Source organism: Amblyomma maculatum, chromosome 9 (assembly GCF_055883805.1).
Source record: "Amblyomma maculatum isolate TAMU_Amacu chromosome 9, ASM5588380v1, whole genome shotgun sequence".
Classification (NCBI taxonomy): Eukaryota; Metazoa; Arthropoda; class Arachnida; order Ixodida; family Ixodidae; genus Amblyomma; species Amblyomma maculatum.
Genome location: NC_139352.1, coordinates 40,448,725 through 40,462,774, shown reverse-complemented (window position 1 = coordinate 40,462,774; position 14,050 = coordinate 40,448,725). Strand labels below are relative to the sequence as shown.

Here is a 14,050-nt window from a genome sequence, read left to right as displayed (position 1 = left end):
TAGCAGAGTGATCACGCAGTCTAACAAATGCATGAGCTTGAAGTTGCGAGCTTCTGAGATTTTTGCCGTGTATAGCAGAAAAATGCATTTAAGTCTATATCTATGATTTGAATTTAACGGAGGAAGGCCAGGTTAGCGAAGAATAACAAAAGATGGATTGTTTGGATTCTACAAAGGTGAGGTAAAAATTTACTATCTCAGACGTTGCAATAGAGATGCCGAATACTAGTCCTCAGGTCAGTCATATACATTGCAAGCCGATAACCATGAGAAACACAGCGACAAACCTTTCCTGCATCTCAGTACTAAAACGAATCCAGCGATACTTTATCGTGGCGTGGCTGTCGGAGCGCAATAAAGAAAGTTATCTTTAAGGAAAAACTACTGAGAAAGCCGTTTGGGGCCCATGTGCCTTGAGTGTTGTGTGTTTAAATATGAAGAACAAAGATGCTCTTAGATGTTCCTGTTCTTCCTCCTAAAAGGAGCGAAAACACTTAACGGCTTTAACTCCTATATTATCTATTTCTAACACACGCTCTTAAGATATATTGCCCCTACTGTATCCTCACTATATCTTTGTTTTTTTATTTGCTGTGCTATAAGACAGTGTTAATGGGGATACTCAGAATATAAGGATCGGGCAAAGCTTTTATGATTCTACTTAAAATTCTAATCACGATTTAGGCATCGCCCTACGACCGGTTCTATTGTAATGCTGGTCTTATAGAAAGCACCCATATATCATACGTGTATAGATCGCTAATACCGCCGAAATGAGAGTTTCATTTGTTGAAGGTCGTCATTGGGCATCAAAAAGTCAGTTTCAGCGTCCGACATAAAGGTGCTGGCTGATTGCTTTGTGACGAGCGTTTGATTTCTTGCAGAGAAATTCAGGATAAAAACTGAAGATCGATGCTTAGAGAGAACAATAAGACTCGTACTATAGGATGTACGAGTGTCCTGCATGTCAACTGTGGTGTTTCTTTGTGCACGCTAGAGTACGATAGATAATTATTCACCGAATATATATTGAGAAACCGGTGTTTCAAAAGGTACTGTGGAGAAGTGCTTCTACTTTAAACTCTCCTCGGGAGAAACTTCTAGTGAGAGAAAACTAAACTTGGAATAAAATCTTCGTCGTCCGTCATGTGAACTGGAAAGCGCAGGATGAGTTGTAAGAGAAGCCTGAATATGTTCTATTTTAACCCACATAACTTTTTCGACTTCGACGTAGAAGCCTCCGTAGTTTCCATAGGACACATACCAGTTCACAGCCTTTCTGTAAACTCAAATTTTCATGGTCTGGAATAAAGCATGACACGAGTATTCGGCTTTAAGGCAAACCACCACCACACAGCACACAACAGCTCATAATAACATAGGTAACAAGTAAGCCAGGCAAGTTGCTATTTTAATGTTGCCCTACGTCAAGGTCACAACGCTTGGAACATATTTGTGTATTTTTTTAGTAACCAAGCAGCCGCTCAGCTCTGACACCCGGAACAATGGTCGTGACCAAATTGACGCGAAAGGGCCGAATGCATCTCGGACTATAGCGGAGCTAACTTACCACAGGAACTCCTTGCAAAAGGCGCAGAAGGTGGGTTGGCGGAAGAACTTCTCGATGAACTTGTGACCCTTGACTTCGAAGACTTTCTGGTGCTTGATGGCGCCACGGCGGCGGGTGATGCCACCGGCTGCCTTGGGTTCCTCTTCCAATGGAGTGGCTGCAGTGTCAAGGAAGAGAAGGGAGGCAGGCGTCATTGTAATGGCAGACCACTAAGAGCATTACTGATAAAAGCGGCGTTGGGATAGCAAATTTTTCTCGCTCCGTCTACTTTTTATTACAAGGTATTCAAAGCAGCAAAACGTGCCAGAGCAGTTTAGCGGCGCGTAATTTCACTTGCCACGTAGCTCTAAACAGACAAAGACACCGCGAGACATGCAGGATGGGCGCTAACTTACAACTGAACTTTTATTGCATGAAACTAGGCAATATAAGTACTTTCCTAACAATGAAGAGAAGGAGATATAATACCATTGGAATTACTATATTATAGTAATACCATTGGGTATTACTATATAGTAATAATAGCAATATGGTAATTTCGAGCAGTTCATGAATCGCTCCGACAGATTTCATCTATGTCTAAGTCTGCACAGTTTTTAGCGCTTTCAAAAGGACGTTCTTGAACTAACTAACCCGATATGCCACCGTACCGTCTAAATGGACTACGTCTTTTTGCATGCAATAACTTTAACCTCACTTTGCTGTCCTTATAAAAAAAGGCACTGAAAAAGAGGGAATGTGGAAAAAAGAAAAGAAAGTTGCAAATTTTTGCCACAGCTTCGCAAATAAATGTTTCTTTTACACTTACTGCACAGGGAATCAAATTAAAGACATGCAAGAAGCTTATGAGTAGGCGTTAGGAGGAGAGCTCAGATGTCAATGAGTAATTACTTCCGTTATAACAAATCTACTCCACATCGAGGAACCCCCTTAAATATTTGTCTTGTTACGGTGGTACAGTAGTTAGGGCGCTCGACTGCACTGCTCAGGGAAGCGGGATCGAATAGTGACCGCGGAGGCCGCTTTTCGATGTAGGCGAAATGCACGACGCCCGTGTACTGTGCAATCTCATTCCACGTTAAATAGTCCTCAGGTGGTCCAAATTTCTGCAGCCATCCACTACAGTGCCCCTCATAGCCTGAGTTGCTTTGGTAGGTTAAACCCCCATAAAAATCAAATCAAAACCTAAATATTTCTTCAACACCACTTCCACTTCGAGTTGTTGATCGATTCGCTCCCGCCTTATCATCTGACCTGATGCAGTTCAGGTTACCTGAGTTTGTAGAACCACTGCTCCGGAAAGTTGGTGTCTCTGCGTCCGATCCCCGGATCGGGATGAATTTTTATTTACCCATAGAGGTTCTGAGAAAGCTGTGTAGCTCTTTTCTTATAACCGTATGGCTGCGCTTGGGTGGATGTCAGTGAGTAATTACTCCCTTATATCATACCCAGTTACGTTGCTTATGGGAATTTATTTCGTATCTCAGATTTGTTCTTCCTGTCCTTAGGCATTATGACTAGGTGAAAAAGGAGCGTTGCGCAAGGCAGTCGTATTAGTAACTGTATCGCGAACAGTCTGGAAAAGCTAACCGTAGAACACATCAACTAAACCCTCTTCGAAACCATGAGGGCGAATTGCAAGGGCCGTTGGACTGCCTCGAACGTTTTGGGAATCGGAACGGAATGGTCACTTACAAAAATGTTTTTCCTGTTTGTAAACGGACACTTGCCCCTCATATATGGTAGATAAATATTCAAATTTTGATGTATAATTATGAAAGTGACCTGGTTAAGTCTGTGGTTTGAAACAATTGCAGTCTATAAAGTAAGCCTTCATAAACTAACATATTTTGCACCTGTAAGGAATTATATAAAATGTGCTTTTGAATTCATCAAAACGGACTTGTCGAATTGGCTCAGAGAATACTTTCGTATAGGCCCACAGGCTTCTGCAGCAGACCTCTAGTAGAGAAGGAAAGTCAAAAACCTATTTAAATGGCATGCTATTTAGGTGTATTACTAATAAAACGATTCCATTCATGTCTGACTGTCTGAAATATTTTTTTCCATGCTCTATAGGTGTGGCCTACTGACAATATACATAGTGAGATGCTTTACACGGTGTGCAGTGAGGTAATGAGTGAGTAATTCCTTAATAATGAACCATTTATTCAGTGAATAAGGAGCTGCGTCCACAGTAAATTACTTTGTTTTGGGGGTTTTTGGCAAAGGGTGTTGGGTCGCCGGTGAACATGAACGGCGCCTACAGAGCAGGGAATGTTGTGACAGGCCCTCGGGAGAACTAGGAAGGAAGCCAGCATAAACTGCCAGGAAACATACTGCTACACTGGCTAGCGACTTGCCAGAACACAAAGCAAATATTTGCGTTGAGCAGGAGCAGCTCTCTACTCGTTACCACAGTTTTCCGGCTACTCTGACAAGTTTGTGCGGCAGCCTTTTGGACGTACCTTCTCCTTCGCGGAAGCGCCGAACCTGAACGTTGAGTTTCCCGCTGGGTCGGAGCTTGAGCTGCAACGAAAATAGCAACGAGGGAACCATGGGTGAGAGCCTCTGGAAAAAAACATGGACTGGGAGCGCCATGGCGTGGCCATATTTAAAACTACGCAAAGAGAACTCAAAGTATCTCTCTCTCTCTCTCTTTCTCAACGCTATTGATAAAAGTTGCCCCGCGGGGTGGGGCAGCGGTAGGACGCCCGACTACTGTGCCGGAGTACCCGGATTCGAACCTGACCATGGCGGCTGCGTTTCGATGGAGGCGAAACGAAGAGGCGTCCGTGTGCTGTGCGATGCAAGCGCACGTTAAAGATCGCCAGGTGGTCGAAATTACCCCGTAGCCCTCCACTACGGCTCCTCTTTCTCTCTGTTCACTTTCACTCCCACCTTTCTACCTTCCCTTACGGCGCAGTTGAGGTGTCCACAGAAAACAAGTGAGCCAGTTACCGCGCCTTTCCCTTCCTATAAATCAATCAATCAATCAGCACCGAGAAAGTACTCCAATAATACTGGCCTTAGGCTGTCATTCAGAATTAATAGGAGGGAGTAGGCAGCTCGAGAAATAGCTGAATCAAGCTTGATAGTAGCTGTGTACTGAATGATGATATGTGCACTATGAACAGTAGGAAAACTTAATGGACTTGGTCGAAGGCAAAGAAAAACATAGCCTAAACTGCGGGAAGGGCGTTCAAAACATAATGGTGCTTATGAAAAGTGTGGGCACATTTGATGTTAATGCTGCGATGTGTCTCTTCTCGTGCGGTTATCTCAGCGAAGCCGATGCGGGCTATGCGTTCAGATTGATTGGTTGGTTGGTTTGTGGGGTTTAACGTCCCAAAGCAACTCAGGCTATGAGAGACGCCGTAGTGGAGGACTCCGGAAATTTCGACCACCTGGGGTTCTTTAACGTGCACTGACATCGCACAGCACACGGGCGCCTTGCTTTTCGCCTCCATCGAAAAGTGGCCGCCGAGGCCGGGATTCGATCCCGCATCCTTGCGAACAGCAGTCGAGCGCCGTAACCACTGCGCCACCCCGGCGGGGTGCGTTCAGATTGATGCTTGCCAGATTATATACGCTGTTTTTATAGCTAAGGGGAGATTAAGTCAAATTCTGCTCTTTCTCAGGCTGTTAACAGTACTTCAATATCGGCGATGTGATCGATATGCGGTAGATACACGGTGTAGACATGTTATGGAAGCAGCAGAAATGGATGATGCCCGGGATTGAAAAATATGTGTTCACTCATAATTCTGGCAAAAGAAAACAAAATCGTTGGAGGCACTTGATAACTCTTAGGTGTGAGAACGCGAAAGCCCTTTGGGACTCTTCGAATTCATTTTCTGCGTTTGAACTCATTCGGTGCGTTTGACGTCATTTGTTTCTTTTGCAGTTATTTGCTTTAAAAATTGACAATTATAAATCCGTCGCATAACTTTAGTGTAATCAGGCTTAATTAGCCGTTTGTTTATCTAATTAGGCAAGCAGTTGTGTTTCTTTACTCATTTTGTGGGATTTCACACTGTCTCGACGTCTTTCCGCCGAATGTGACGCGTCATCCAAGTTCGTTTTTTTTTACCCAAATTATAGGTCTTTCGGTGATCTTAGGTATTAATTACTTTTAATTAAACGTTCTTAAACTCGATACGCATCCATCCTTTCTAACACAATTTTCACTTTTGTACTATGTTGACGTCCGGCGCTATTTCGACGCAAATTTGACATTTTCTATCTGATTAAATGAACTGTTATTCTACAGTTATTCTACAGTTATTCTACAGAAGAACTGTACAAGAAGGACCCGGATGTGCAAACCCAAGATAGTACGGTTGTGATTTCTGATCTCGAGCCGGGCATCCTGAAGAGTGAAGTTGAATGGGCCTTAGCCAGCCTTGCTAAGAACAAAGCTAGCGGAATTGATGGTATTCCAGCTGAGTTGCTTCAAAACCTCAACCACGATGCTGTTAACACACTGCATACATTATGTCAAAAGATTTGGACAACCCTGCAGTGGCCACAGGATTGGAGGAGGTCAGTTTACATCCCCATTCCAAAGAAAGGCAGTGCCAAAGATTGTTCCAACTACCGCACGATCGCGCTTATTTCGCATGCTAGCAAGGTGATGTTAAAAATCCTGCAAGGTAGGCTGCAGCAGTATGTGGATCGGGAGCTTCCGGACGTGCAAGCTGGGTTTCGCAAGGGCAGAGGAACTAGAGACCAAATTGCCAACCTTCGCTGGATCATGGAAAAAGCAAGAGAGTTCCAGAAACCCATTTACTTCTGCTTTATTGATTATGCGAAAGCGTTTGACTGCGTAGATCACAGCAGATTGTGGCAAGCTCTCCAAGAGATGGGAGTTCCAATTCACCTCATCTGTCTCCTCAGGAACCTTTATGAAGGGCAAGAGGCCACAGTCAGAACTGGGCATGGTCTTACTGATTGGTTTCCGATTGAGAAAGGGGTGAGGCAAGGCTGCATACTGTCGCCCTGCCTATTTAACCTATATGCAGAGTGCATCATGAGGAAGGCCGGTCTGGACGAGTCTTCAGCTGGAGTGAAGATTGCTGGAAAACGTATCAACAACCTTAGATATGCGGATGATACCACTTTAATGGCAGAAAGTGAAGTGGAACTCAAGAGACTTCTGATGCGCGTACAAGAAGAGAGTGAGAAGTTTGGGCTTAAACTGAACATTAAAAAGACGAAGATCATGGCGTCTTGCCCTATCAAGTCCTGGAGCATCAATGGACAAGAAGTGGAAGCTGTGACAGATTTTCTATTCTTGGGCGCCAAGATTACCTCGGAAGGAGACTGCAGCCATGAAATTAGGAGACGCCTGCTTCTGGGAAAGAGAGCAATGGTTAGCCTTGACCGCCTAGTAAAGAGCAGAGACATTAGTATACCAACCAAGATCCGTATAACCCGTGCTATGGTCTTTCCAGTTGTGATGTATGGATGCGAGAGTTGGACTGTGAAAAAGGCTGACCGCCGAAGAATTGACGCGTTTGAATTGTGGTGCTGGCGAAGACTCTTAAGGGTTCCTTGGACTGCCAGACGATCAAATCAGTCGATATTGTCGACCATAAACCCTGACTGCTCATTGGAGGGTCAAATTCTAAAGTTAAAGCTCAGCTACATTGGTCATCTGATGAGAAGAGAGGAGTCGCTGGAGAAAGATTTGATGTTGGGAAAGGTTGAGGGTCGCCGGAGAAGGGGTAGGCAGCGAACGCGATGGTTAAATGGCATTCTCGAGGCATTGCAGATGAAGCTATGTGATGTTAAGAAGATAGTGAAAGACCGGAAAGCATGGCGTGACATGGTCCATAGGGTCACGAAGAGTCGGACACGACTGAACGCCTGAACTGAAGCTATTCTACAGTAAGCAAACATCGCTTCTAGATCCATTTTGCCCTCCTCTATCTCATGCAATCATGCTTTTCTTTTTATTTTTATACGTGCAAGCTCTAGCTGGATTGGACACCTCTCACGGACGCATACTTTCTACGCACATGCATGAGCCTAGACCGCTGTCGCCTTGATGATAACTGGTTCACAGGAAGCGAAAAGGCGCAGTATCTGTCATGTATTTTTCTGCGGACGCCTGAACCGCGTCGAAAAGGAAGGAAGTAAGGTGGGAGTGAAAGTGTAGAGAGAAAGGGGAGGATGAGGTCGAAAATGAGGAGGAGGAGGAAAGGCAAGGAGGACGGCAGTGGAGGGCTACCAAGACCAACACTCACCGAAACCACAACTTCCGTATGCAGAGGGTTATGATCCCTCATTTAGACGCCATTATCTGCTCAAATGTCTAACGAGGGCCTTAATTCTGGCAGTGCCCCGCCGGGGTGGTGCAGTGGTAAGACGCCCGACTACTGTGCCGGAGTACCCGGGTTCGATCCCGGCCTCGGCGGCTGCGTTTCGATGGAGGCGAAACGGAGCGGCGTCCGTGTGCTGTACGATGTCAGTGCACGTTAAAGAACCCCAGGTGGTCGAAATTTCCGGAGTCCTCCACTACGGCGTCTCTCATAGCCTTAGTTGCTTTGGGACGTTAAACCCCACAAACCAAACCAAACCAATTCTGGCAGTGTTGGAGCCATGGATAGAGGAAATATGGTGGCAGGCTAGCTCCCGCCGACGATTATGTTACTTCCTAATGTGAAATTTGGGCGCAGCTGTTTCACCTTTTTTTATAAATTGAGGCAGAGATTTCGAGCAAGACACGTATGTACTACTACAGGCAGCTATTTTATTTTTCACGCACATTCCTCCAAGAAACACTTACTAACAGTTCTTGACTGTTGTGAAGGAAGCTTTGTGGTCGGAGAAATGAAGAGAGCAATTAAGTTATCGGGAAGTTGCGGGAGGCAGCGCGTGGACCCATAGAAACGTTGCGCGGCGAAGATACTAATGCCACAAGCTGCAGACAAGACGAAAAACCTTCGCAAATATCTTAAACTGATTTGAAAACGACGTAACCAAAGTTAGCAAGTTTCTCATCGAATTTCTTGCAATACATGCTTTTAAGAAAAGTGAGGGCGGGCTGAATCCGCGCCAGGCCTCCCTCGAAAGCCAAGGGACGGTCGGCTAGATATTCGGACTATCAAACTGGCTGTACATACGTAAACTACATCAAAATATAGTGCTTTTCTCTGTGAGTGTGTGAATTCTCGGTTAGTGCACATGTTACCCTACAGTTCGGTGTGTGGGCGCTCGCATTATTCATTATTTATTATCTTAGCAGTGTGTATGTACTAAGTGTGGTCACGTCTTCCACGAGCTCTAAAGCCTGCCTTTCATAATTGGTTCACAGGAATGGAAACAGGCAGTATCTGTCACACTTGCTTTTGTGGACACCTGAATCATGCCGTAAGAGAAGGAAGGAAGGTGGGAGTGAAAGTGGAGCTGGTTACAATGGAAAGGCGCAGTATCTGTCACACTTGTTTCTGTGGACACCTGAATCCCGCCGTAACGAAAAGGAAAGAAGGTGGGAGTGAAAGTGGAGCTGGTTATAAGGGGTACAACACCGACGCCGCGAAGCCCAGGAACGGGCTCCAAATAGCTGCGCTTTAATAAGAAGTTCTTGCAGATTTCCAGTTATCCCTGTTAAATAAAGCTCCGCACGGCACTCACGCTAAATCACGAATTTCTATTTCCGCCGGCCCCACCGCGATGGTGAAGTAGTAAGACGGCCGACTACTGTGCCGGAGTACCCGGTTCGATTCCGACCGCCGGCGGCTGCGTTTCGATGGAGGCGAAACGAAGAGGCGTCTGTGTGCTGTGCGGTGTCAGCGCACGTTAAAGATCCCCAGGTGGTCGATAATACTCCGTAGCCCTCAACTATGGCTCCTGTTTCTCGCTTTCCACTTTCTCTCACACTTTCCTCCCTTCTCTCACGGCGCTGACCTCGGCGGCTGCGTTTCGATGGGGGCGAAACGAAGAGGCGTCCGTGTGCTGTGCGATGTCAGCGCACGTTAAAGATCCCCAGGTGGTCTAAATTACTCCGTAGCCCTCCACTACGGCTCCTCTTTCTCTCTTTCCACTTTCATCCCACCTTCCTCCCTTCCCTTACGGCGCGGTTGCGGTGTCCACAGAAAACAAGTAAGACAGTTACCACGCCTTTCCCTTCCTATAAATCAATCAAATCTCACGGCGCTGTTCAGGTGTCTACAGGGACAAGGGTGACAGATACTGCGCCTTTCTCTTCCTGTGAACTATTTTATTTATTTCAGTTGCTATAAAGCAGCGTGGCGATAATAAACACACTGAGAGTTACGTTACACGTCACATAAATGCACCCAAAAATATGACAGCCTTCAAAGCTGTTCGATTGACGGAGCACCGTACGAAACGTGCCGAGCCCGTCGGTTCGGATTGCTGGCATCTGGATTTTTTGCCTACTTTCTAACGAAGTGAATTTCTGTCAGTAAATGATTGCGCCACTTATTTGGCTTCATCCAAATCCGTAGACAAGAAATTAAAGATATTATTTTTTCTTCAGGAACATTTATTTCCTATTAGTTGCGCCCTTTTCCTCATTCACTTAATCTCTTAGGCCTCTCATGTACTGCTCTGCTTCTTGAGAACCACAGGCCTGAACGATAGGCTGTGATTTACTGACTATACTGACTTCACTGATTTACTGACTATACTATACCGACCTAATATTGCTGTAACTCCCTTTTATCATTCCACTCACCCCCTTATCCCAGCATGGCGTAGCAAACCGGTTCCTTATTTTGGTTAACATCCCTGCCTTTCCTCTTCCCTAATCTCTTATGCTCAGTAGAGGAAATTGCTCACTGGGATGCGGCACGCTGTGTGCTCGTATTAAACGTGTTATGTCCTGCGGATTCTGCATTCCTTCTCAAATGGATGTGTTTTTAGCAACGTCCAGAATTTGGTGTTTTGCGATGATGCATTGTGACAATCCTTCTGACACATTTCCGCATATTCCTTCTAAACCCGTCTGCTGGACAAAAAAGCGCTCCCTGGTGTTTTTGTCTTTATAGCTTTCATGCATTTGTTTTTGTTTTCACTCATGGCTGGCTGGTGTATAATATAAAGTGAGGTCGCTGCAATAGTCTTAAACTCTGCTACAAGTTGCCTTTTGACTTCGACGCAATTCTCGTCCGGTAACACTGTTGGGGATTAAGGATGCGAAGCTGATGAAGAGACTTAACTTAGGTGGTATTTTGTACACCTACTGTGCGCAAGCGTGACCAAACCCATATGTTGATCCGAGCACTTTGTTTTATGAGGAAACGCCGATAAGGAATCTGTTGCTTATTTAATACGTTCTTGGACCTCGGCTTAAAAGCGCATTACACATGCTCAGGATTAAAATATAACTTCCCAGTAAGAGAGCCCGTTCAGCTTTTAGTCTTAATGTTATATTTTAATGATTCTGTAATAAAATGTGTTGAATGCTACCTCTGCAATTAACGCACCTGAATTTCACACGTTATTAATTATCCTTTGGCTGGGAAGAAAAGCATAGGGTATACGAAGAGGCGAGCATGAAACGACAGGATAGTCGGTGGGCCTACCATCTCAGTCAGTGATTTAAAATTCGTAACAATTGCACTTGTCGACAAAATCTGCAGAAGATAATTATCAACAAGTGCACTCTAAGCGCTTACTTTAGTAGAATAGCTCCAAACTGGTGTGATACGGCTACTGTGTGTGGCGTCGCATTGTTTGCGCTGGCCGGAAGAGAATTTCAAACAACTTTTACATCAGTGCGGGGATAAGAGGAAGGCAGACGAAACGTTAGCCTTGAAATTGGCGTCCTAGAGAGATAAATGATACGCTGACGTTCAGCAGTTTTCAGGCGTGATTAAGGCTCTTAATTTGAAAATATTGGGCATGCGCATCGGGGTGCCCTGCTGAGTGAAATGTGTTATTTTCTTCGTACAGAACTGAGGCACAGGGAATACCCACTGGGAAAAGGCATTTAGTCCACGCTTGAAAATGCCACCTCCGCGAATAGAATGCACAAGAAAGGGTACTGTTGGCCTTTTTTTGAATAAATAAGGGAAACAAAAGCAAGCAGAAATCGCTTCCTCTTAGACTGTAGAAACACTGTATATTGAGATTCGAATCGGCTTCCCTGTAGCGAATATATAAGAACAACCTCAGAAAAGACAGGAACCTTCCAAATCATGCCCCCCCCCCCCCCTCCCATTGTTTTGCTTTTTTGTTTTGGTCTCCGTATTCTCCGCTGCATCGCTTAGCGAATTGTAAAGAATAGCAGCAGAGTAGATAAAGGCTGTAAATTGAGTGATATGAGCTTTGTTGTTAAACCACAATCCCATTACCAGGAAATATCGCATACACTAAGAAGTTTCAAAGTTTCAAATTTTATTTAAAACCAGTAGTTGCGAGGAAGCAAAGGAAAAAGCTGCGTAAACAGCTTGAGGGGTCCCGACTTCCCCTTTACAGAAACAAGTTCAATAATGATTTCGTTATTTAGCAAGGTGAATTTTCTTGCCTATCATAGCTAATTTTACGTGGCCATTGAAAGTCTTTTCAAATGATTTCTGAAACAAATAATAGTGCAGTAACTTAACAGCAATGCCGGAATACAACTGCCCTTAAATTTCCTACATAACCATGGACACTACCCGCAGACACCGAAAAGCTCCTTAGATGATTTTAAATCCTTATGAACATTGTCATATTCATCCTTTCACCTTACCATATTTATCCTTTCATCCTAAACATTGTCGCACAACCTACTCGCAAAAAGGAACTTTGAAGAATATCCTATCGCGTGTCTCTGAAAAAGACCGTGGCTAAAAGTGCGTTGTGCAGATCCGGTACATTTTTCTCGGGTATGTACATTTTTGTTTCCCAAGCGCCACATATCACAACATCCTTGTATTAGGTTCGGTAATACGCGCAATACGGCGCCTTTCTCTCCCGAAATTGGTCGTAACAGCACAAATCGAAGTTAACACAATTGCACATGTGCGAGTCACGTGATGGTAAGTCTTGTCTCCACCAGCTTAATTAAAAAAAAATAAATATCTATCCAGTGTCCAGAATGATGCACTTACAGTTCGGTGGTAATAGTATATTACCTGTGGTAATACACTATTTTTGCTCCTTTTTACGCGGAAAACGCAACACGTCTTCAGGTTGCTTACCCGTCGAAACTAGCAATTGAATAGCAGAGTTGAATTGCAAAATTTCGTACAGATATTTCCATGCAAACATGACGCGAATGGGATTTCCTCCTCTGTGTTCGCAGAGAATATTTGATATACCTAATCTAAAACCAGCCAGGGTTTCAACTCCATCTACGGAACCTTTCACGTGCTCGTAAAGCTGCGCGCAAAGCTCTTCACCCGTCTTCCACCCCAAAACAACGTTGGTATACCTGCTTTTCACGCTTCCTGCTATCCAGTTGTTCGTTTGTCAATTGTTATGCTGATTAAGTCCTTGCTTTGGCTGGCTCGCCGGCTGGTAATCGTGGCTGCACCATCGTAGGCATCAAGTAGATTCGACGTGCATTTACCAAGACTACAAGGTAGAGCTTAAAAAGATATATTATATATCATATAAATCATATATAGTTTATAAGTATACATTAAAGATACATTAATAAAGACGTATTAAAATATATCCTAATATGTTCTTTTTTGCTTGTAAAGAAAAGCTAGCTAACATTTCTAACGGATTAGTTAGTTCTGCGTCTTGAGTTGAGTTCAGTTCCTGCTACGCTGGCGCTCAATCTCCGTATATATTTGCGCTTCTGACGTCGGTGCAGGATTGAAAATGACGCGGAAACCAGCGATAGCTTGCTTACATTTCCAGTCTTTAGAGGGGGAGCATTAACGAAACCATTTAATAAGTGTCAAGCGAACGCGACAGGACGCGTGTCGGGGCTGGCAGAAGTCGTTTTGCCTGTCGCCGTCGCATTTGCTTTCTCCCTGTGAGATTAGCAGCGATGTTCTCTGCAAGCAGAACGTTGTGTGACCCCGATCTGCGTCTTTATGTATCGGTGAAATGCTAACACGAGCGAACTTTTATTGGCGCCTTATCTCAAGTCGCGAAGTCTGAGCTCTAGGTGTCGCAAGCAGAATGCTGGCTGACGCTATATGTGATCATAAGCATGGGACTACCGTGACGTCCGCATTATTTTTAATGGGGATCGACTGCGTAAGTTGGACGTGTCTTTGTATACTTCCTTTTAAACATTTTGCAGTACTAATTTTGAACGTTCTGTAAGAACCATCGCCCGTTGTTTGAAAGAAAAAAAAAACACAGATAACCGAGCTATATATGGCGGTTGGGTAAAGGTAAAGGATTAGGTAAAAAATTCTTGAGTCATCAATGAAAATGAAACATGGGAATTCCTCTGCAAGTTCACCATCTATAGGACTAACGATAAAATGAATTTGGTTCCCTTAAATACTATATGTAAATTTCCGTCACTGGCTCGGCGCACGGATAGCTGTTACTTAG

General features: G+C 44.4%; 1 protein-coding gene across 1 annotated transcript in view; it reads right to left on the bottom strand.

The window, feature by feature from the left end:
• LOC146178901 (putative protein kinase C delta type homolog) overlaps positions 1-14,050 on the bottom strand; it is a 425,884-nt gene that overhangs the window by 232,943 nt on the left and 178,891 nt on the right. The window contains exons 7-8 of the mRNA XM_084578644.1: positions 4,039-4,099; positions 1,571-1,727 (exon numbers count right to left, since the gene is read on the bottom strand). Coding sequence (XP_084434770.1) covers positions 1,571-1,727; positions 4,039-4,099 — 218 coding nt within the window. The remainder of the gene's footprint in view (positions 1-1,570; positions 1,728-4,038; positions 4,100-14,050) is intronic.